The 23693-nt window shown below is 36.9% G+C and overlaps 1 protein-coding gene across 1 annotated transcript in view; it reads right to left on the reverse strand.

Annotated features, from left to right (window-relative positions):
* The window catches only part of Fhip2a (FHF complex subunit HOOK interacting protein 2A), a 36776-nt gene continuing 13083 nt past the window's right edge, over window positions 1–23693 (reverse strand). The window contains exons 4-17 of the mRNA XM_078045036.1: window positions 22367–22471; window positions 21795–21917; window positions 16107–16400; window positions 15546–15742; window positions 14146–14260; window positions 13357–13433; window positions 13082–13274; window positions 12806–12975; window positions 12311–12454; window positions 11137–11227; window positions 8285–8428; window positions 3749–3889; window positions 3307–3410; window positions 1–3214 (exon numbers count right to left, since the gene is read on the reverse strand). Of these exons, the coding sequence (XP_077901162.1) occupies window positions 3109–3214; window positions 3307–3410; window positions 3749–3889; window positions 8285–8428; window positions 11137–11227; window positions 12311–12454; window positions 12806–12975; window positions 13082–13274; window positions 13357–13433; window positions 14146–14260; window positions 15546–15742; window positions 16107–16400; window positions 21795–21917; window positions 22367–22471 (2004 nt within the window). The 3' untranslated portion in view covers window positions 1–3108. The remainder of the gene's footprint in view (window positions 3215–3306; window positions 3411–3748; window positions 3890–8284; window positions 8429–11136; window positions 11228–12310; window positions 12455–12805; window positions 12976–13081; window positions 13275–13356; window positions 13434–14145; window positions 14261–15545; window positions 15743–16106; window positions 16401–21794; window positions 21918–22366; window positions 22472–23693) is intronic.

Genomic DNA, 23693 nt, shown 5'->3' on the forward strand with positions numbered 1-23693 from the left:
TTTTGTTTTAAGTTACAGTATTTATTCTTTTTTTTTAATTATCCCTCTTAGTCCTGCATGCATTGTTAGCACAAAAAGTTGAACCTGATTGCAACCTCCTTTGAAGAGAGGGTAGGTACACAATTGCCATCTGAATAGCTTTTCCCTAGAAGTCCAGACCTTGATAACACTGTCAGTAACCTACACAACGTTCATAGAAAAATTTACTAAATATCCTCTGTTTAATGTAAACAAAGCAGGAGGCCAACAGAGTATTACAGTAACACTATTTTACAGGGCCCAGAAGTATGATTATCATGTTTTAACATACCAAGTGTCACAATGACATGCATATTTTGACATATTGTACAACCCAAAGTGTAATTACAATTTGTGGTTTTAGCACTTCACTGTAACTTCTTCTGTCAATACCTAAGAACTTCATAATTAAATGTTGAATTGTATAGTAATACAATAATTTATGAAATGTTACCATGAATTTATAAAGAAATTCCATAATTTGTGCCCCGTAAAATTAAGTGTAACAATCTTTACACTAGCAACAGTGTAAGCAAGCTAAGGATTTTGGTCCTCATATATATATATATATACACACACACATATATACACACACATATATATACACATGTACAACACAATAATGTACAATTAAACCAAAAAGCTATGAATCCACTCACAGCTTCCATATTGCACAAACAGATGCATTATGAGAACATTAATGGGTTATGTGAGTTCTACCATGACATTGGCTAAGACAAATCTGAGTTCTATCAAGTAAAGAACGTGGCTCATTAACAAAAATAAACCCAATGACTATACTTTTAGAATGTTAAAAAAAAAAGTGCCTACCTATTTATACAAATGTGAAGCAGGGCTAAAATGCAGTTTGGAACTTGGCTATGGCAATCAATGTTTGAGGTGGCACTTTCTATGCAACACAGTGCATTTTAGTCATTGTTGTGGCAAGTACTGAATAACTGAAGTATTCAGCTTCTGAGAAACAGTGAGGAAAAGATTAGTGTTGTACTATGTTAACAAATTCAACTCACTGTGATAACTTGTGCTGACTCTAGGTCTGAACTAAATATGAAAAAAAGAAAAGAAAGAAGAAAACTAAAACTTAAGCCTTAGCTGAGCACAAATAAAAGTCATTATAACTTAGGAAAATTACATTTTCAGAAGCAGCATACGTATATCAAATATAAGAATTAAAGCTTTTCTGAGCTTGGTTCATGAATTAGCTATAAGGTCCCTCTGTGAAATCAAGGATAAGAACATATTTGGTTTGAGACATAATATCATCGCTACTACACCTATTAAACACTACAAAAACATTAAGAAATATCTAATATCTCTTAATGCCTTATTTTAAATACATCTGTAGATTGTAACTACCACCTATAGTGGAGACGTTGAAGTGTTCCTTGAGTAAACTACAATAAATATAGCAAACTGAATGTTTTCCTATCACTCAAAATCGCTGGAAGAAAATCCTGCATGAAGTAACTCTCTCACTTTTTTTGCTTCACTGTTTTACTTAATGCATTTCTTATGAGCTAAGAAAGATTTGCATCAAATTAGAGATAAAGTCTTCTTGTTTTAACAATGGTGCACATTGTAAAGCTGAGACTATTCATGATATAGTTTTTTTCTTAATAGTAAAAACTAATTATAAAGTAAATCAGAAATAGTAATACAACAAAGTAAGCAGATAAGTGTAAAACATGCTTCTAAGCACATGGCCACATGATGTGTATATGCAAACATGCTACATAAAAGGGCTTCTCAGGAGAGTAGAGACACGTCTCTCCAGCTGGAACGTGACAGTCTCTTCTCCAAATATTAGTGAATGGAAAGATGCAGAGGAAAGTGCTGCTGCTTAATATTTCAACTTAAAAAAAAAAAGCTTAAAAGTGACAACTGAGGGATAAGTATCATTTAAAGACAGAAAAGAAAGACATAGCAAACAAGTTGTGCAGCCCACTTGGCATGCTGTGCACAGCGCAGCTTGGCTAAACTTGTCACCCCATGTGTGCCCACTCCTGGACACCCCGAATTCCCACAATCCTTTAACATGTAAACAGGACATTCAAAAGACTGTTTGTTTAATCTCTTTAGAATCATTGCAGACTAGCAAAAAAAACCCAACAAAATGAAAAAAATGTAAACAGTAAGAGGCCATTGGCATTCTGATTGCTAAGAGTTATCAGTTGGTTCCCCACCTGGACACGCTTCGATAACAAAAACAAATTATAAAGCAATTTCATCAGCAATTTTCAGAAAGGGAGGGAAAAAAGCTTCTCAACCCAGTATGTGTTAATTTAATTGGGTTAAAAAAATATCATTTTAGCAAATGCTACCAATGATAAGCATAAATTCGATGTTGCTGCAAAAAATGACAATTTAAATCAACTGGGACCCAGACATGGAAATCAACCACTAACATGGCTATGTGCACAGAGGAGTAAAAGAACATTTCTTTAAAAATATATATATTATATTAATCAAGAATTTATCATATTAAACTGTTATTCTTAGAAAAGCTGAAGAAAGTTAATGTTGCTCTACACATTTTTATCTCCTATAATTAACTCAATTCCTTTGTTGGTTCCTGAATCATATATATTTTTTCTCATTTACAGTTTTTTAAATATTTTTGTTTGATAAGAATCTTAACCTTAAAAAGTTATAAAATTAGTAATTTTTTTGCTGCTTATTAATCCAAAAGAATATAAGCATTTGAGTCCCAGAGAATGTAAATGCCTTGCTGCCTAAAAGGATATTAAAAAAACAGAAGTATCATCAAAATCGTGACATCAGAAATTGTGCAGCTTTCACACAGTTGTTGGAAATGCCTTATTTCCTGCAAGTCCCTCAACTGCTTCCGGGGTTCAACAACGTGCAAATCTATAGAGAGAACCACTGTGATAAATAAAGCAACAAAACAGGTTGCCGCATTTTATTACGTGTTCACTCAATGGTTCTTAACGGTTCTGTGCAGTTTACTTCCTTTAAAAAGGCTTTTGTCCTCTCTCGACAGGGTGGAACTGTCTTTTCTGATGGACTGTACACAATCGTCCGGATCCCTAGTGACTTGAAAGACATCAGTCATGGTGTGGAGGAAGTGTGGTATTTCACAAATGCGATGGCCGCCAGCTCCTTACAGAACTCTTCTAACACAATCACACCCTCTAGCAACGTGATGTGGTCGATACTAGAGAAAAAACAGAGGACAGATTGACTATCAACAGATCTTAACATTGGGCGAAATATTTGGATCACTGAGCACATAGAATTTGGACTTACATAGGACCTTCAGGTTCCAAACCAAGCAACCGCTTTCTGACTAACAGCAGCTTGGGGGTGAAGTCTTGAATACGCTGAATTCGAACCATAAGGTCACCAACAACCTGCAGCAGAGATAGGGAGCTCAGCTCCTGAAATCAACTACATAAAAGTTCTTGGATAAAATCCTCTCTCCCTGTCACAAATAGAGAACCCCAATTTTCACTACTCTGTAACCATCTTTGACCAACAACTCATATCTGTTCTTTAAAGTATTAAAATTATATATATTGTTTAAGCAAATAAATTTGTCTCCCACTCCCACATTTTGTAGTAGTTCAGAATGTATAATAATTGCTTTAAAACAATAGATACACAATACTCTTCACTGGGTGTCACTAACTACATACAGTGATATGAAAAGGTTCAGCCATGCCAGAGAACATAAGAGAGTGAGACTCACCCTGACGATGACAGAGAAGAGGGATCGACAACCAGAGGCCAGGTTCACGTAGGGGTCCAAAAGGTACTCATGTGTATGTGGATGAGGGAAGAGGGAAAGTCTGGACAACACTGAGGTCACCTGTAAATTCACATCGTATGGCTGTGCAGAAGGACAGAAAGACAGCAAGAGTAATGTACAACATACACATTCTATGTACCTAATTTACCACTTGGATTTGTCTTTCTGAGAAAGAAAAATCCATCCTCTACATGTTGTTCTTCAATGAAAATATCTATAACCAAACTACCTCTGACCATTTTCATCAAAGCACATATAGCACAGTCCTAAAACTTAAAAAACAAAAAATAGGAAGCGTATATAGAGACAAAGTTCAAGAGGGCATCAAACCCACCAGTGTGTCATATATAATATTAATTACAAACCACAGAGGACATATTAAGTCCAAGATCAAAGAAGAGAAGGTATTCATCTTCTTAGATAGGGTCACTTTATTCCAGAAATTATATTCCCCCCTCGATAATCCAATGATTGCCAATTACCAAAAGCACATGTACAATAAGATAAAGTCCAATCACAGAGCCTTATCAACAGAATAGAAGTGGATGGGATAGAAATGGCTGCTACTCTATAACTCCAGGTCCTGAGGAGATTCAAAATGGCGCCTGCAGACAAGGAGCAGCTTAGCAACCACATGAAATCCGCTCTCCCTGCAATTGTACACCTATCCAGTACAGTTCCTCAGACATATTGTGTATATAATACACAACTTTACTTGAATTCTGGTTGTTAATTTCCATTTATTCTTCATAGAAGCCAGCCTGAAAGTACTTTACAGTGTGTCAACATCAGAGCAAAAGATCTACTAGACAAAACAAGTCCTTGTTATTTGCTTAGAACTTTCAAAAGAAACCTCTTGACCCTTCCAGTTTTCTTTTTCCAAGGAGCCAAATGAACCAATTGGCTGAAACAAAATTGAGCTGGATGAGAACCTAGGTGAGTGAAACAGAGATGGCATTTCAGGGAAGGGAAGGGTGATTTAGGACCAAGTTTAACATTAGCAGTGGGAACTGGAAGCTTTATTCTCATCCTCTGAGCAGCCTTTAAACCCTTGATCATAATGAATATCAATTAGAAGTGAATCTCTGACATTTACAGGAGAATCTTAGACATTATACTGAATATCTTTTGTTTTATGGGCAAAATCTCAACTCGTAGACCTGAAGTCTAATCTTAGTCTTTCTTACTATAAAACTCTTGAATGTGGATGTTTTAAAAGAAGAAAAATTATCCAAGTCACTCTTTTTCAAAAATGTAGCCTTAAGCAAGAAAAATGAAAGGAAATTTGTATTTACAATAGAGTTTAAGAGTTTATTCTACTTGATAATATTTGTGATACAATAGTTTTCTTCAAGACTCAATAAACAATTAAATTGTATTTTAGGTAAAAAGAAATGATTTATAAAAATAAATTTTTAAAAATGCATTTGATAAAAAGTGGGGACAAAATAATTTAAAATATAACAAGTCCAGAATTGTACATTCTTCATTTCAGGTTGTTAAGATTTTTGTATCTCTAAAGCCTGCCACTTGTAGGTGCCACCATTATTTGTCTTTAAATAAGGCTATTTTATGATCTAGATTTTGTAATTTCTCTGTATGGTACTACTTTGGTTTGAAACTTTCTGAGTCATATCCCCAGCCCTTTTTGTATTTTTTATTTAGGGACAGTGTCTCACTGAGTTGTTTAGGGTCTTGCTAAATTGCTGAGGCTGGGTTTGAACTCATGGTCCTTCTGCCTCAACCACCTGAGCAGCTGGGATTATAGGTGTGTGCCACTGTGCCTGGCCCAGATTATTTCTTAATGATGTCAAAATAAAATTATTTTCAGCAGAACAGAATTATCTCACTATATTCTGAATTGGTCTCTTCTTTGTATTGGTAATAACCTTAAAACAAGTTGATATTTGGGGGGCTGTTAGTAGTGTTTATATCTATTATTTAGGATCCCTTTATTTTGTGCTTTATACAGTATTCACCTGAAAGGAAAGTTAATCAGATTCTCTGATATGTCAAAAGGACTTGGTCCATTTTTTTTACTGAACTCACACTGATTATAAAATCTGAATTTTGGGACGATAATCTTTGACTTGAAAGCAGTTTGCCAGGTGCTGTGGTGAATGAGTATAATTCTAGCAACTAGGAAGGTTGAGGCAAAAGGATCACAAGAGTTCAAGGTTGGCCTTAGTAATCTAACAAGACCCTGTCTCAAAATAAAAATAAAAAGGACTGGAAATAGAACTCAGCAGTAAAGTGCACCAAGGTTCAATCCCTAGCACCAAAAAAAAAAAAAAGAAAAGAAAGGAAAAGCACACTGCTGTCACCAGCAGTCAACCCTCTACTAAAGGATAAATATGCAGATAGTCAAAACAAGATGGAAACTATTTTTAAAAATCTCAATTGATAATTCTCTAAAATTTCTAAATATACCTGTTTTAAACAACGATTTATATTTTAGAAGTCTTTTAAATTGCTTATTTCATTTAATTCTTACAAGCAAATTTGAGTAGGAAATTAGGTCAAGTAGCATCAATCTCACTGTAACAGTATGGAATGGGACAAATGACCAAGTTCCCCACCTAAGCTCACACTCTTCATTCTTGGAGCAGGACAGGACTTGGCTTCCTTATTTTTCCTGACTTTATTTACATTATATGTTGTGGATTTTGGCATTTTACTATGTTTTTAAAATCACCACAGCTAAAAACAATACTACATGTGACAACACAACAGTGTCTGTGAACACTGGATTCTTTAACTTCTCAGCTCCACACTAGGACACACTGGTGCTTTACTAACTATCCACACTGAATGTTTAACCAGCTTCATTACCTTGGCCTTGCTGGGGATTCACCCTATGAAAATGCAAGTACATATCATTCTCAGAAAAAAACATTTAGAAGAGAAAGAAAATGAAATAAAATCCAATACACTGAGTACCCTGGACTCACGCACTGTCTTTGAGATCATATTGCCCAGGTTCTTACCAAAAATGCTTGGAAAATCAAGGTGCTAAAGAATAACAGTGTCAGGCTGGGCTTCAGAGCTTACTAGCTCTAAGTTATATAAAACAGGGACTCCTCATTTATAAAATAACACTGGAACTCTGTCTTGCTATGCTATGGGGTGACAGGAGGAACATCAGCTCTGCGGGGAGCTCCAAGCCTTCGGACATTCTCTCCAGGGACTTCTTCTGTGTCACTCTCCAACCAGAGGAAGAACACCCAAGTGTGATGACCACTTGGGGGATTTTTCAATTCAAGCCACAAACAACTATTTAAAATTTAGATTCCTTTTTTAGTGCTTTTGGTCAAAATATCCAAAGATCACTAACTCCATGCTGATTGTTAATATCTCTTGCTTGTTAGCTTGATCAGATTCAAACTAATCCTGGCAAATTAGAGCAAAACAACAATCAAGTGATGAATTCCGGCCACCCAAGAGATTTACACAGCTGCAACACCAGACCACACTCAGGAACGCCAGATCTGCAGACTCGGGCTGTCTGGCTTCAACAGCAAAATGCTAGAAATAGCCCACATGCTATTAAGTAGTTAAAACAAGGACCTGGTCTCTTTATTGGTAACTGCGGGAAGCAAGCATGATTGAAGATGCTAACCTAGTGAAATACTTCTTAAATTATAATTCTTCCTACTTTCTGGTCACTAAAGGAAGTCTGCTTGTGGAATAAACTTCCTTTGTAACTCCTGATGCTCTCACAAGTATTTAACTCTAATGCCAAAAGAGCAAGCACTTTGATATATAAATTTAAAGTTAGTTCTAAATTGATTAACTCAGCTTCTATATTGAGGCATGTGCCAGCTGCTTTATTTCAAGTGCATCTCAATCTCGGTGTGCAAAACTCTATTGTCACTGTTTGTCAGAGAGGGAGGAAGGAGTCTATAACCGGAATTCATTTCTCATGACAGTTGCAAGATATTGGCTGATGGCAATCTCCATCCACTTTTTGAGCAATTTAGTAAATTAACCTTTTTTATTTCTCTTCTCCTTTATGAAAATGAGCATCATAAATTCATAAAGAACCAGGCCACTCCCTTCATAAATTCTAGTCTGAAGACACAAGTTCATTATCGCACTGAGATCAGAGTGTTCAAGATTCTATTGAAATGACATATGGGGTCTTCTGAACTAAGCTTGACAAGTATTTTTTTACTCACCGACTGTAATACCTAAAATGCTAAGTTACTCAGAAAGGAAGTCACCACAACATGAGGAGTAAGATACACAATTCTGTGGTGTCTAGTAGGCCAAGTGATGGCCACTAGGCCATTAGCATACTCAATGCATCAGAAATTCGCCAGCTCTTGGCAACTAATCCATATGCAAAAGTCATCTAGTGGAAAAACTAAGAAAACAACAGAAGTACTTAACAGAAAAATCTAAACAAGGATTGAGATTGTACCATGGTAAATGCTAACAAAATAATACAAAGATTAGTATTTTAAAATGCATTACCTGGTCAAGAATTCGGCCCATTCTGTCAAATAAAACTTTCAAAAAATGACCTTCAAAAAAAGCTGCTTCTAAATTGCACTTTTCCAATGCTTTTGGAGACCCAGGCCACTCCCATCTTAAGCAGATAGCACAGTAGTCCCGGAACTAGGGGGGAAAGCATTTGGATCATTAAAGAACTAAGAAAAACCACATTGACATAGAATATAAGTGACTTCCTCAAGTAGGCATATAAAGAAGCATCTGAATGGGTGAGGTACCCTAGGGGAGGAGGCAGTTAGGGGGCAGGTGACACCCAACAAGGAGGGGCAAAAGGAGGACTCTCACCTGCGGTCACCAGTATACGCTGGTGGGAAAGGCAGGTTTAACATGGAGAAGATACTTCCTTTAATAACTGTGCTCTTGCTCTTTCTTTAAAGCATTTAATCATTAGTTATTTTCATGTCAGATTTGAGCACTTTTTATTTATTTATTTATTTTTTTAGTGCACCACAGAGGTACATAATAGTGGGATTCATTTTGACATACTCCAAAATGCATAACAGTTTTCTTCATTTAATTCTCAGTACTACCTCCTCCCCTTCCTTCCTCCTCCCCCCCGCCCCTCTTCTCCTCTCTATTGGTCTTCCTTCAATTTATTTATTTTTTAATTGGTGTATTATATAACTATAATTTTGCTGCAGAAGCCCTAAGAAGGTTAATGTTTTAAATAGGAGGGGCTAAACAAGTTCTGCAAAGTTGCAGATACAAGATCAATATATAAAATCAGTTGTTTTCTATACACTAGCATGAAAAATCAGAAAATAAAATTCACAAAACTATTTCACTTATGATAGCATTGAAAATAATGAAATGCTTAGGAATGAATTTAACAAAGGAAGTACATGACTTGTATACTGAAAACTAGGGCATACTGTTGAAGAATCTTGGCCATCCCGTGCTCCTGAATGGGAAGATTCAATATTGTTGAGATGGCTCTGCTCCCCAAATACATCTATAGACTCGGTACAATCCTTATAAAATTCCAACAGTGCCCCCCCATTTTTTTCTTTTTAGAAATGGACAAAGTAATTCTAAAATTCATTTGGAAGTACAAGGAACTACAAGTAGCTAAGTTGGAGGACTCATACTTCTTAATTTCACATTGAATAATCAGACAATAATCAAGACAGTCCTGGGATAGGGACAGAAACATAGACCAGTAGAACAAAATGGAGTCTTGAAATGAACCTTATGTTTATGGCCAATACATGGGAACGAACTTTTCAACAAATGGCACTAAGGCAACTGGATATCTACCCTACCCCACACTATATACAATAATTAATTCAAAATAGATTAAAGACCTAAAAAGAGCTGGGGGCACGTGGTACAGGTCTGTGATTCCAGAGACTCAGGTGGCTGAAGCAGGAGGATCACAAGTTTGAGGACAGCATAGGCAACTCAGTGAGACCCTGTCTCAAAAAGACTGGGAGTAGAGCTCAGTGGTAGAGCGCCCCTGCATTTAATCCCCAGACTAAACAAAAACAAAAACAAAAACAGCCAGGCACAGTGGTGCACACCTGTAACATCAGAGGCTTGGAAGGCTGAGGTAGGAGGATCATGAGTTCAAAGGCAAACTCAGTGACAGTGAGGCACTAAGCAACTCAGTGAGATCCTGTCTCTAAATAAAATACGGAAAAGGGTGGGATATGTGGCTCAATAGCTGAGTGTCCCTGAGATCAATCCCTGTACAAAAAAAAAACAAAAAACAAAAACACCTAACTGTACATGCACAAGCTAAAACTATAAACTCTTAAAAATTTGCATAAAAATCTGATTTTAGACTAGATGATGATTTGTAGGCATGAATATTCAATAGAATATTTGAAGCCACAAAACAAAGTACTGATGCATGCTATGACATGAATGAATATTAAAAACATCAGGCTAAATAAAAGAAGCCAGACATAGAAGGCTACATAGAGGGGGGCTGGGGTTGTGGCTCAGTGGCAGAGCGCTTGCCTCGCATATGTAAGGCACTGGGTTTGATCTTCAGCACCACATTAAATAAATAAATAAATAAACAAAATAAAGATTTAAAAAAAATTTTTTTTTTAAAAAGGCTACATATAGTACGATCCCATTGATAGGAGATAGCAGAAGAGGCAAAGCCACAGAAACAGAAAGCAGACTGGTGGCCCAGGGGGTAGGCCAGGGAGGAGGAGTGGGAAGAGGAAACATGAAAGGGACTGCTTAACTCAGTCAGGTGAGTGACAAAAATGTTCTGAAGTGAGTGAGTGATGATAGTGCACAACACTGTGAATGTACTAAAAGTCACGCATTGTATACTTTGACATTGTTAAAATGGTGAATTTTATCTTAATATATATTTGTTAAAGGAGTGGTATTTGTTTTTTACATTTTTCAATGTAAAATGCTATAGAAAGGAAATCAGAATGAGAGAAGACCATTTAATAATTAAGAGTAAATCTTGGAGAAAGCAGCTTCAGAAAGGTAGAAGAAAGGAGCGAGGTGGGTAGTGGAGCAACACATGTCAAATACTAGAGGCTGGGAATTGCGGGTAACAGCCCGAGAGTTGGGCACCAGGGTGGGGGGTGGGCAGAATTATCACGCTATCATGTGTAGGATCAATAGGGGAAATGGATCCAGGCGAAATTTAACTTAAAGAGAAACAAACAAAATTAACAGAGCATAGAGAAAACTTGAAATAGAAACCACAGTTAGTTAAAATGCAAAGTAAGGTCACAACTGGACTACTTGATTTGGGGTAATGGCTGTGGGCAACTAGGCAATGTGACAAGGTATGCAAGTGCACTTAGATCTCATTTCCAAAAATTAATTATGTCACTGACCTGCCTGTGAGCGTCTCGGAGGTAGGTATCATATCCAGTGCCCTCAACATGGTAGGATGATTTTGCTTCATCCGGGACCAGACAGAGAAAACTTGAATGAAAAAAGACCATAATTAAAAACAGAAATACTCTCATAATCCAATAGTATTTTCATATCTATTAAAGTATCTAGTAATATCTTAAGTTTATTCAAGCGTTAAAAACAATTGGAGCCAGGTGCAGTGGCACACATCTATGATCCCAGCAGCTCAGTAGGCTGAGGCAGGAGGATTGTGAGTTCAAAGCCAGCCTCAGCAAAAGTGAGGTGCTAAGCAACTCTCTGAGACCCTGCCTCTCAATAAAATACAAAGAATAGGGCTGGGGATGTGGCTCAGTGGTCGAGTGCCCCCAAGTTCAATCCCTGGTACCTAATAACAAACAAAAAAACAAAAGGAAACTTGAAAAATAAAATTATATTTTAAGTCCTTATTATGAATCAGATTTCCAGATTATTTAAAGTTTTATTAAACAATGATTAATTCCACTGGAGCTAGAAGTAAGCCTAAAAGAGACTTTTGGTTTTCTTTTTAGATTGCTTCACAATGACAGATTGCCATGGTATCTATTAATCTCAGGAAACTAGCTTTTAAGTAATTGAACTTCAGAAATTTTTATGCACCACAATTTTTCATTTGAGCCACATGCAATTTTTTTTTTTTTAACATCAACTGCCATACCCAGGCATATCAGTGACAGCACTAAAAGGACAGGGGAAAGAAAGAAAACTGCCACAGAAAAGGTACTTAAAAAAACTGTAAAATCATGAACTAAAAACAAGGAATATCCTGTTTAACATATGCTTAATAAGCACAGTTTGTCAAATTGGCTATTCTCAAATGTTTTTATAATTGGAAATTACTTAAAATTAAGTCTTTTACATATATAAACCTGGATACTCAAGGATTCGATTAACCACTACTATTTTTAGATTTATTTTTCTATTAAGCAGAGCTGTTCTCTCAGCATCCACAGCTACTCCTAGGCTGTCATGGGCTATATAATAAATTTAAAAAGCTGACATACTATCTGAAGGAGATTGAGTTTTGAATATATTTTAAACAATCTAGGAGCAGAGCTAGTATATATTATAAAAACAAATAAATGAGATATAAGTCAAATTTATATAGCAACTCACCTATTTACAATTTTATGGACTTCCGTTTTCCCATCATTTCTAGGGTGGTCTGGAGTAGCAGGAGGTGAAGAGTTAAGCCACTCTTGGTTTGATAAAATATTATCTGGTGGAATGTCAGTAAATAATGGATCTTCTTCCAGATCTCTATGTTTAATTTAATGATGCATAAAAAAATTATTATGACATTTTCTAAACCAAAGGGTCTTTGCTATGTTCTGAAAAAAATTACATAATTTTTCTAATATAAAAAATTGAGGAATAATATCTTTTATAAACAAATTACCATTTTATACTAACAATATCAAGACTATGCTAATTTTGTTATGAGGTTTAATGAATGTCTTACAATTTTAAAGGATGGTAGTATCAGGACTTCTGGATTTTACTTTTAAAACTTGTAAGCTATTAGAGGTACTTCTTAAGCATAAGGAAAGAACTAAGAAAGTTCTGTCTCCAAGGTGAACATTCAACTCACAGAATCAAACACATACTTACACTGCTCCTGCTATTAAGCCATTCTCTACCACGTCTTTATCTTCTGGGCACAAAGGTTTATATTCTGTATAGTTTCTTTCTTCAAGATTTCTTAGGACTAAGTTGTAAAGAATATGCTCATTGGGTTTTTGCAGAAGATGTTCAAACATTCTCAATGTCATGATGCTTATCTGAAACCAAAGTTGATAAAAGCTGACTGAAAAATATCTTCACACATATTTTAAAATCAGTACTTTAAAGAATCCAAGCCCAATACTAAATCATTACACAACTTACCTCATCAGATATGTGATCGCAATGCTCAATTAACCTATGTCTTAAAGGATGTCTGCTAATTTCCGCCAGAGTTTCTGGTTCCCTCTGCTCTCCAAGGATAAAAACCACCATTTCTTGAAGCAATACATCAGAGGTTACTTGCCGAACAATACGATGAAGCAGAGCAGTTGATGTCAGAATACCCATCTCAGAACTGAGCACAACAAACAGGACATTAGAGGGCAGAAACGACAGTCTTTTTTTTTTTTTTTTTTTTAAGATAAGAAGGTACTTACGTCTGCATTAACTGAGGTTCCATAACACCAACGAAAAATCTTTCATGAACAGCTTTGGCAAGAGCAACAGCAGCAGTCTAGAATATAGTATGAGCGTAATTATTTTTTAAGGGAAAGAGATTAATTTGTAATATCAGCAAATCAGTTTGCACTCCCCAAGTCAACATAGAAAGTAAATGCTTAGGGGCTGGGGATGTGGCTCAAGCGGTAGCGCGCTCGCCTGGCATGCGTGCGGCCCGGGTTCGAACCTCAGCACCACATACCAACAAAGATGTTGTGTCTGCCGAGAACTAAAAAAGAAATACTAAAAATTCTTTCTCTCTCTCTCTCTCTCTCTCTCCTCTCTCACTCTCTCTTTAAAAAAAAAAAAAGAAAGTAAATGCTTGCCTATCAACCAAAAACCTAAATTAGAAGTTAGCTATTTGATTATTCACATTTTTTTAATTTCCCAAAATAAGAGGAACAGAATGAAAACATTATCCCAATAACCTTGGGGAAGAAGTTAACATCTTCCCCAAAAGGAGAACCAGAGGTAGACAATGTTGTGAAGTCAGTGTTTGTTAGCACTATACTAGAATACTCAAAGAAACAGAAAAGGACAGAACTTGAACTTTGGTTGGGTCCAGAATTGTAGTACACACATACACATACAATTTTTAAAAGTTTATTTAACTAAACATAGAATCCTAAGACAATTAAGATCTACTTGGGGATATAAATTATGGATTCAAACAGATTACTTAGTTGACATATTCTAAATTTATCAATAAAAAACTAAAAACTTCAAACCTTTTGCGCTTCCTTAATGAGTTGATCACAATAATCAAACCAGGAAAGAAATGAAATTAAGGCTCGTTTTCCCGGAAATGCTGAAGCATCTTCTTTGTGACTGTACGAGTCCAAGCTGTGGACACGAGGGAAACAACAAGCCGGAGTTACTCGAGGGCAGGAGCTTATGCAGCACTCATGGGAATGCCAGGGCACAGGGATGTTCACTATAAAATGAACTCAGAACACACGGTATGGCATGTCCACAGAGGCAATGCTGGATGACAATCACAGGGGACTTTTGGCAGAATCACAGGTAAGAGAAAACCTTTTAAATCAAAGATGTAAATCATTTTCACCCCTAAGAGGGAAAAGAGACTAAAGCAGGATGGAGCAGGAGAAAAAACAATTACACAGCGCCTCATGCTTCTGCCAGCAGTCTGACCAAGGGATGGCGGTGAAAGGGGGAGGTTCTCAGCTGCTGGGATGTGAAGAAAGGGGGCAACAGAGGATCTGTAAAGAGAAAGCGGCTGCCCAGCTGCTCTTCTGGCCTTAAAATGCAATCCAGTCCCAATGTCTACCTGCAAGGTGACAGAACACAGTCTGGATGGAAAAGCACATGAAAAACAAGGAAGGGTCAAACATCTGGAGAAAAACAATAAAAGGGAATCATGTCAAAATAGCAGGCTGTTAATAGGTGGTGGGATTATGAGTAGTTTTGTTTATGCTGCTTTTTAAGAACTTATAAAATGTTCTACAATAATCATATATTCTTATAAGAATCGAGTGGGGAGTCCACAAAGGTGGGAAGAGGAATGAAAGAATGAAGTAGGAGACATTCCACTCAAGCAGGCCACAAGACATACGAGACTGCTGTAGAGGCTGTGTGAGTCATTTATCAGAAAAAATAGAGTCCTCCTTTAGATTTTTTTTTTTTTTTTTAATAAAAAGAACCAGGTAAAGATACTGGGTATGTTTGTTTGGTTTTTTGTTTGCTTCATGGCATTATGGATTGAATCCACAGGAGCTCTACCACTGAGCTGCATACCCAGCCATTTTCAGTTTTTATTCTGAGACAGTATCTTGCTAAATTGCCTGGTCCTGAACTTGTGAGCCTTCCAAGTAGCTAAGATTATGGGCGTGGCCACTACACCATACCACAGTTCCTGGTCTTAATGTAAACCCTCAAAAACTGATGAGCATAATAGACAAAATAAAAGTACCTCAACTATATAACAGCTGGACTGTCCCCACACCACCTTGTTACCACTCGATAAATTTAATGTATGCCTCCATATTCCATTTAGTGTCATTAGTAATGATCAAAACTAAAGATTTTTATCATTGTGAAATAAAAACATTTTTTTGAATGTAGGTATAAGAAGTCACTTTTAGGGGAAAATACAAAGAATGGTGCTTACCCCCAGTTAATTGCTTCCACGGTTTCAATATCTAACGGGTCCACCGACTGAGGTAGGGCCTTGTACAGGGAGGCGAGCCTGTCAGTCAGGAGCTCACACAAGCAAGTGCTCTCAGTAAGGCACTTGGCGGCCGCCGGCTCAGGCAGACTCACCAGCAGCATCAAGCCCTCGCAGGCCTTCACAGCTATTCGGCCATCCTAAGGGGAAAGACATACCCTCCAAGTCGTGAACTAGACACACATCAAGCTGGAAAAATTCAATATAAAAGGATTCAGTGTTTTACATTATTTTTACATTTATTTTCATTACTTGGGATTGAACCCAGGGGTACTTAAAACTGAGCCACTTCCTCAGCCCTTTTTATATTTTTGTTGAGACAGAGTCTTGCTAAGTTGCTCAGGGTCTCACTAACTTACGGAGGCTGGCTTTGAATTTGAGATTCCCGTCTCATCTCCAGAGTTGCTGGGATCATAGCTCTATGCCACCAGGTCTGATGTTCTCTACTTTACATGCATATTATTGTGATCATGTTAAAGAGAAAAAGTCAAGAGGACGACTCACAGGACTTCTGGTGAGATTTAACAAAGAATTCACTAAATTATAGTCCTGGTGTGGACGAATAACAGGGGCCTCCGGCAGTGAGGTGACACTGAGGTCATCTAAGCTCGTGGACAGGTCGTCCATCTGATGAGGGGGCTCCTCCTCTGACTCCGCGGGCTCTACTCCGGTGGCACCATGCAGGTCCTCTGGCTGATGGGACTGTCCTGTGTCAGCTGACAAGGAATCTTCACCTTTTAATATGTCTTCTGAAATTACATTTGTTGCTCCTTTGGAAGTCAATGATTTCAACTTGTTCTGAAAAGAAATACAAACATATGTATGTTTGTATATTTGATAAGGTTCACATTATTAAGAACTTTATAACCAGAAATCATACTTTCATGAATTTTTCTATAACTAATATACCACATGTCTAAATAGCCATAAGTATTATGTAAAATGAAAATATCCATTTCTTTTCTCAATTTTTTTAAAATTTTTGATGGTGCTAGGGATTGAACCCAGGGCCTCACACGTGCCAGGCAAATGCTCTACACTGAACTACATTCTCAGCCCTTTTTATTTTCAGACAGGGTCTCACCAAATTGCCCAGGCTGCCCTCAAACTTGTGATCCTCCTGCCTCAGCCTCCCAAGTAGCTTGGATTACAGGTCAGTGCTATTGTGCCCAGCTTTGGACTTTTAACAAACCATGCTTTATATATAATTTTACAATTGCATAGAAATTAATGATACTCTTCATATTAACTACAAAATGTTTTACCCTTACATAATGAAAAATATTAAAGATAACTATTTGATCACAATTAAAACCAACTAATAATAGTGTGTGCGTCTGAGGGGGTTCAATTATAGTTATTTTTTTCTTTATTACTAGGCTACTATAAAGATAGTGTCTCATTGGCAATTCTTCTAAGATCATGAGGGTAGAAGACATAAAATTATAAACAAAAATACTTTAAAGTCAAAAGTTCAGTTAAAAAATTAGACTTAATTACAATTTCCACCAAAGTACTCAAATTTTCTTAAATATATATGAACTTTTTCCTTATACTTCCTTATCCTTCGGCTTCATAAAAATACAAGAAATCACTCTGAGACATTTTTATTTGTATCTGAGGATAAGAAAATGTACTTGAAATGTTGGTGCCCTCTTCCACACACCCAAAGAAAATCTTAACTGCCAAAATTGATTAGTTTCAAGGGAAGATGCTATTTCCACTTAAATGTAAGAATAAATATCAGATCACACAGACAGGCTAAGGCGATCACAGGCAGCTTCCACACAGGGCTACCACAGCACTTGCTCATCTCAGGAGCTCGTTAAAGCTGAAGGAAGTCAAGGTTCTACTTCCAAAGTTACCGTGATTATACATCACTTTTACTAAGCTTTGTTTAGAACAATCTTCTTGAGAAATTGAGCACACATTTATTAGGAAAAAAACAACTCTATGGAACCCAGTGAATACGCCAAATAATTCCCCATATTTTTTTTTTTTACAAATTCAACTTCAAATCAAAGTCTTTATGAATGTAAGATATTTCACTCCATCTAAAATACTAATAATATTGTTGGGAAAACTATCTTGAATAAGAACAAGAGGAAGAAATTCTCCATATAGTAGTATTTCTCAAAGTATAACCCAAGACTGTTGGCACCCTGGTCTTCTGTGGGGCTTGACAAAAAAACAGATTCCTGGGTCCTGACCTGCTGAGAATGTCTAGAGGTGGAACCAAGGAATCTGCATTTGGACACATTCCCTAGGTGATAGCAGCTGCTGCCCAACTCTTGCAAAGTGCTTCCACTAAAAATGTCTCTTTCCATGTAAGGGATCTCACTGGTTCTCACAACACTTTTGGACACACAACTGTTGAACCTCTAAAAACCCAGATTTCCCTCCTAAATCACAGATTAGCAATACCAACCACCTGCTCATTGTCTCAGGGAATCATGTAGAGTACTCAAAACATCCAGAACCAAAATTATCCTCTTTCCCTCAAAACAAGCTCCTTTGGGGCTCCCTTCTTTCCATGGGCAGCAGTAGCTTGACTACTTCAGGATCTGCTTCCTGTACCTTAGTAGTTATACAGCCAGGTAGTGCTTACCTCCAGGTCTTCATCTCAACCCTCTGCTGCAACTCAGGTACAGTTCTTTTTTTGTGTGTGTGTGGTGGTGGGGGATACAGGCCATTGAACTCAGGGGCACTTGACCACTGAGCCACATCCCCAGCCCTATTTTGTAGTTTATTTAGAGACAGGGTCTCTGTCTGAGGCTTAACACCTCGCTTTTGCTGAGGCTGGCTTTGAACTTGCAATCCCCCTGCCTTATCCTCCCCAGCCATTGGGATTACAGGCATGTGCCACTGCACCTGCAGTTATAGTTCTTATTATTTCTTGTCGGGGTTACTCTGGCAGCTTCCAAGTTGGTTTCCCCACTTTTCTCTCTCCTACCAAAGGAACCCATTGTACAAAGTGCTACTACCAATTTCACTTCTTTGTGTTTTGGGTTTTTTCTTTTGTTTTGTTTTTTGATGCTAAGAATTGAACCCAGGTATGCTTAACCCCTGCGCCACATCCCCAGCCCATTTTATTTTTTTATTTTGAGTCAGGGCCTTGCTGAATTGCTGAGGCTGGCTTTGAACTTGCAATCCTCCTGAGTGGCTAGGATTTAGGCATGTGCCACTGTGCCTGGCCCCAATTTCACTTCTTAAGGGGCAGAGACTGTCATGTAATAATATTTCTGCTCAAGAAATATTGGTGGCTCCCCAGTGTCCACAATTAAGCGTGAATCTCCATCCTGCCATTCAAATCCTTTGGCAGCTCCTAGCCTGTCCAGGCTACTCTTAGACATCTTAGTGTTTTCTGAACATATTTTATTCCTTATGTTCACCTAATCTTACCTAAACATCCATCAAGGCTCATTTCAAAGGTGACCTCTTTCATGAAGTCTTTTCTGATGACCTAGAACAAATGTCACTCTTCATCCTATGAGCACTTAGGGAATTTCATTTGAATCATTTTTATGATCTTCACCCTATTTCACCCTCTATCACAGTATCTGAACATTGATCGTCCCCTCTTCATCACACTGTAAACAACTTTGGGCAAAAACTATTTCTAACACAACTATCATATGTATGCACTTGGCCCATAGTAGGTGCATGTACTAGCTAATATGAATGAAAGAGATTTGACTTCAGGGGACACATGCTTGAGAAGTGCAAAATATTTTCACTACCATCTGTATTAAAGTATAAAACTGCATTTCTCTAAAGATCCATTCTTTCAAGGGTTAATTAAGCTGTTATTATACTGTACTAGATACTAGAGAAGCTAAGGAAAACCAAAGATTAATAAGACAGAGTCCTTGTCCTCAAGGAGCTTGTTGACCAGCAGGAGAATATGAAAGGCACATAAATAACTCCAATGCTAGGAATGCTATAATAACTGACATTAAAAGCTTGTGAATATGCGTATTTATTCAAAAAAGTGGAGACAACTACCACCTCAGGCTTTGGAGAAATATGTGCTATAAAAATGCTGCAAAGGGGCTGGGATTGTGGCTCAGTGGTAGAGTGTTCACCTAGCACGGGCGAGACCGGGGTTCGATGCTCAGCACCACATAAAAATAAAGGCATTGTGTTGTGTCCATCTTCACCTAAAAAATAAATATTTGAAAAAAAAATGCTGCAGAAAGCAGGCATGTCACCATTCTGAAGGGTGTTCTTCATAGTGGTTTAAATGTAAGTTTCTCTGAAGGCAGGAACAAAAAGTACATCTCACTATTTCTACCTATAGGCCTGAGAACTTCTTCTGCTTCTGACTTGTAGCTACATACTTCTGAAACAAGTTTTAGAAATTTTAAGAAAGAAATAAATCAAACTTAAGTTTGAGGGAAAATCCATACATCTAAAGTACACAAAGGATCTAAGAAAACATTAGCAAAAATGAACTTTGAGAAAAAAAATCTCATACTCAAACTGATCTATTTATTTATAAATATAGAAAAAAACTAAAAGAACTGGCAAATATTTAGAAATATAAAATCATAAGACTATTTGAATCATTTTGAATCAAACTTGTAAAATAATAATGTATAAAATATTATGCACATCATGAAAAACAGGCATTCATAGTCTTTAACACTATCTACAAATTAAAATTCATATAAATTTTGTCCCTAAACCACTTACCTACCTTCAGTTAACAGTGCCTAATAGGGTCCTAAATTATTTCTTCAAAAGTGTGAGTAGAGACAAACTCATCTATTAGAGTGGCTAACAAATACACACACACACAAAAAAAAAAAAAAACAACAACAACAACAAACTTGATAACACTCAGTGCTGGGTAAGGACAGGGAACAAAAGGAACTTCCATATATTGTTGGGATGTGAGATGATAAAGCCACTTTGGAGAACAGTTTAGCAGTTTCTTATGAAAATAAATACATGTATATATGTATACAACAAACCAGTAATCCTGCCTCTAAGAATATTTCCAAGTGAAATGAAAATCTAAATTCAGACAAAAATCTGTGTGTGAATGTTTGCAGTAGCTTTTGTCATAACTGCTCCAAACAGGAAACAACCCAAAGTCCCCAACTGATGAACCAAAACCTGTGGCACACAGGGACCTACTCACCTGAACAAGGGAACCAGAGCCTGGACAGATGTTGGCTGCACTGAGCTAGGTGGAAAAGCAGGCTCACATGCTTTTGAAAAGAGAATTGTCAAGACAGAAAACAGGCCATTACTGCTGGAGGCTGGGAGCGGAGGCATGGACAGCCAAGGGCCTGGGGGTGGGAGATGGGGGGCAACCTTGTGCCTAGACTGTGGTGATGGTTACCCTGTTTTATGTGTTTGTCAGTTCACAGAGATGTAGACCAAAAGGAGTAAATCGTGATGCATATAACTTACACCTTAATCTAAAATGAAAGACAGACAAAAGAGATTTTTTTTTTAAATAAAAACACTGTAGCTATTTTTTTTTTAACATACTCCTGTTTTCACTACTGGGAACAAAGAAAGCAAATGCAAGCAAAGAGTGCACAAAATTTAATTTATACTTTAAGACTGAAAGTGAAGTCCAAAACATCAACTGACTTAAGTAAACTGATTTGATGATTATGGCTATAAAACAGCACAAATAATTAGAGCAAACCCAACTGCCATATGAGGTTGAAGAGTGATTTTTCACATCTTTCCAAATCTGCACATGTCCTCTTTGCCCCACGCTAGATTACCCCATCACACAGTGGTCTGATCTGAACTGTGGTGACTTCTCCAACAAGCTGTAATCAGATACTGTCCAGACCTGGTACCGCCCTATGTATCTGGCTCAACTGCATTCTTTGAAAATCTCTTTTTCCCAGGAGATTTCAAATTAGAATAAAGAGTGATCCTTTTTTAAAAATATTTATTTTTTAGTTATAGGTGGACACAATATCTTGATTTTATTTTTATGTGGTGCTGAGGATCGAACCCAGTGCCTCACGCATGGTAGGTGAGCGCTATACCTCTTAGTCACAACCCCAGCCCCAAAACAGTGATCTTAAATGAAAAACAATTCTGTGAAATGAAACAAGCTTTCTGTTAACTTGCAAAGTGTAATTCCTCCTTAGCTTACTCACAGAACTCAATTTTCATAATGATCTGCATGGAGGCATATTTGGGGTTTGAGAAGCATACCTCCAGAAAAAAGTTAACCAAGTAGGGATCCTGTTTCAGCTTCGCACACACAATACAGAGGAACTGAATCTCTTCATTTTCCGTTGGTGTTGCAAGGACTTCACCACAGAGTCGAATCAGTTTCTGTCAAGAACAGTTTTAAAACCTTGAAAAGGTATGTAAATAGCCACTCATTTGCTTTAAGGATATTTAAATATTTCAACTAATGCAAATACCTTGCATGAATTAGAACACTAACAATATTTATAATCACATATAAAAATAAACTTAGTAATAGTAAATTTTTCAAGTTCACTAATTTAAAATTTTAACGGGGTACATAATAAACTCTTTTCACAATATCATAGACATAAAGTAAAAAAAAAATAATAATGTATGAAACTTGAAGAGAAATAAAAAGACATAAAGTACAAGTAATATAACCATATATAATGAAAACTCAAGTATTTGCTAATTTGCTTATTATTTTTAGAATAATTTCCTTTATTGACTTTATTCTTGGGAAAATATCAAAATTATTCTATACCAAAAGAAATCAAACCAAATGATTTCATGCAAGGGGAACAACAGACCTGCACTGGCCTGTGCACGTTGATGTGTGGAAGCAGAGGCTGCCGGATTCTTCCCAGGAGCTTAGTGTAGAACACCAAAACCTGCTGTTTCATTCCTGGAGGGCACTGGTTAGGAAGGAAAGCAAACAGGAAGAGAACAATAATGCAAACACACCTGAAAGCCTAACACAGAGGAGGAGGGACACTTGCAAATGCGTTCCACCTCCAAAAGACAAAATGCAGTTGGCCACTGACTTTGTCAGAACAAAATTTTCAATTAATATTAATGTCTGGTAGTCTAGAAAAAAAAATTATACATCTGAGTCCATAATATAGTGCAGAAAACTATAGCTTCGAGTGATTACAAACAGTGATAATATGCTGCTAAGAGTTGGTTCAGGCAACATTAACCTGTAAATGCAAGGGTAACACAAAACTATAGTAGTTGATGCCCTGCTGGAGCAAAGGCAGAAGCTTCTGACTTATACTAATGACAGGTAATCAATAACATTCTATTATCCACTCACAGGAGCAAGAAAGCCTCCTAATACACACACAAATATAAAATGAATCCTATGGTACACACTGTTGTGATTTATTCTAAATTTGCTGCAAAAGTATTTACAATGTGATAATTATAGGCAAAGAATATTCACTAAAGAAATATTTGTAACATGCCAGTTATTTTAAGTATTTGCTAAAAAGTAGGTAAACCTAATGATAACTCACACTGTAGATGAAGAGAACATGAATCAGCAGCTTACATGTTCTATAATTAAGCACTGATACTTCCTTCCATTTAAAATATGATCATAAAAGGAATCTTCCCAAACCATCATCATAGATGTGCTACCTGGAAATAGTATAAACTGTAATCTCAAGGACAATTTTTTTTTTTGTACTGGGGACTGAACCCGGGGGCACTTAACCTCTGAGCCACATCGCCAGCCCTATCTATTTTTTATTTTGAGTCGTGGTCTCATTAAGTTGCTTAGGGCTTTGCTAAATTGCTGAGGCTAGTCTCAAAAGGGTATCCTCCTGCCTCAGCCTCCTAAGCCACTGGGATTATAGGATATGCCACCACACCAGGCTACAAAATGATATATTTTTTAAATAATTTTTTTCATAATACCTTTATTTTATTTATTTGTTTTTATGTGGTGCTGAGGATTGAACCCAGGGCCTCACACATGCTAGGCAAGTGCTCTACCACTGAGCTACAGCCCCAGCCTATACAATGATATTTTTTAAGATAATAAGTTTCTTGCACTATTCAGGTAAAATGTTAATAATATTTATAATCACCTGTATCAAAATAAACTTACTAGGAGTACAATTACTCTTTGCT

Source organism: Ictidomys tridecemlineatus, chromosome 1 (assembly GCF_052094955.1).
Source record: "Ictidomys tridecemlineatus isolate mIctTri1 chromosome 1, mIctTri1.hap1, whole genome shotgun sequence".
Lineage (NCBI taxonomy): Eukaryota > Metazoa > Chordata > Mammalia > Rodentia > Sciuridae > Ictidomys > Ictidomys tridecemlineatus.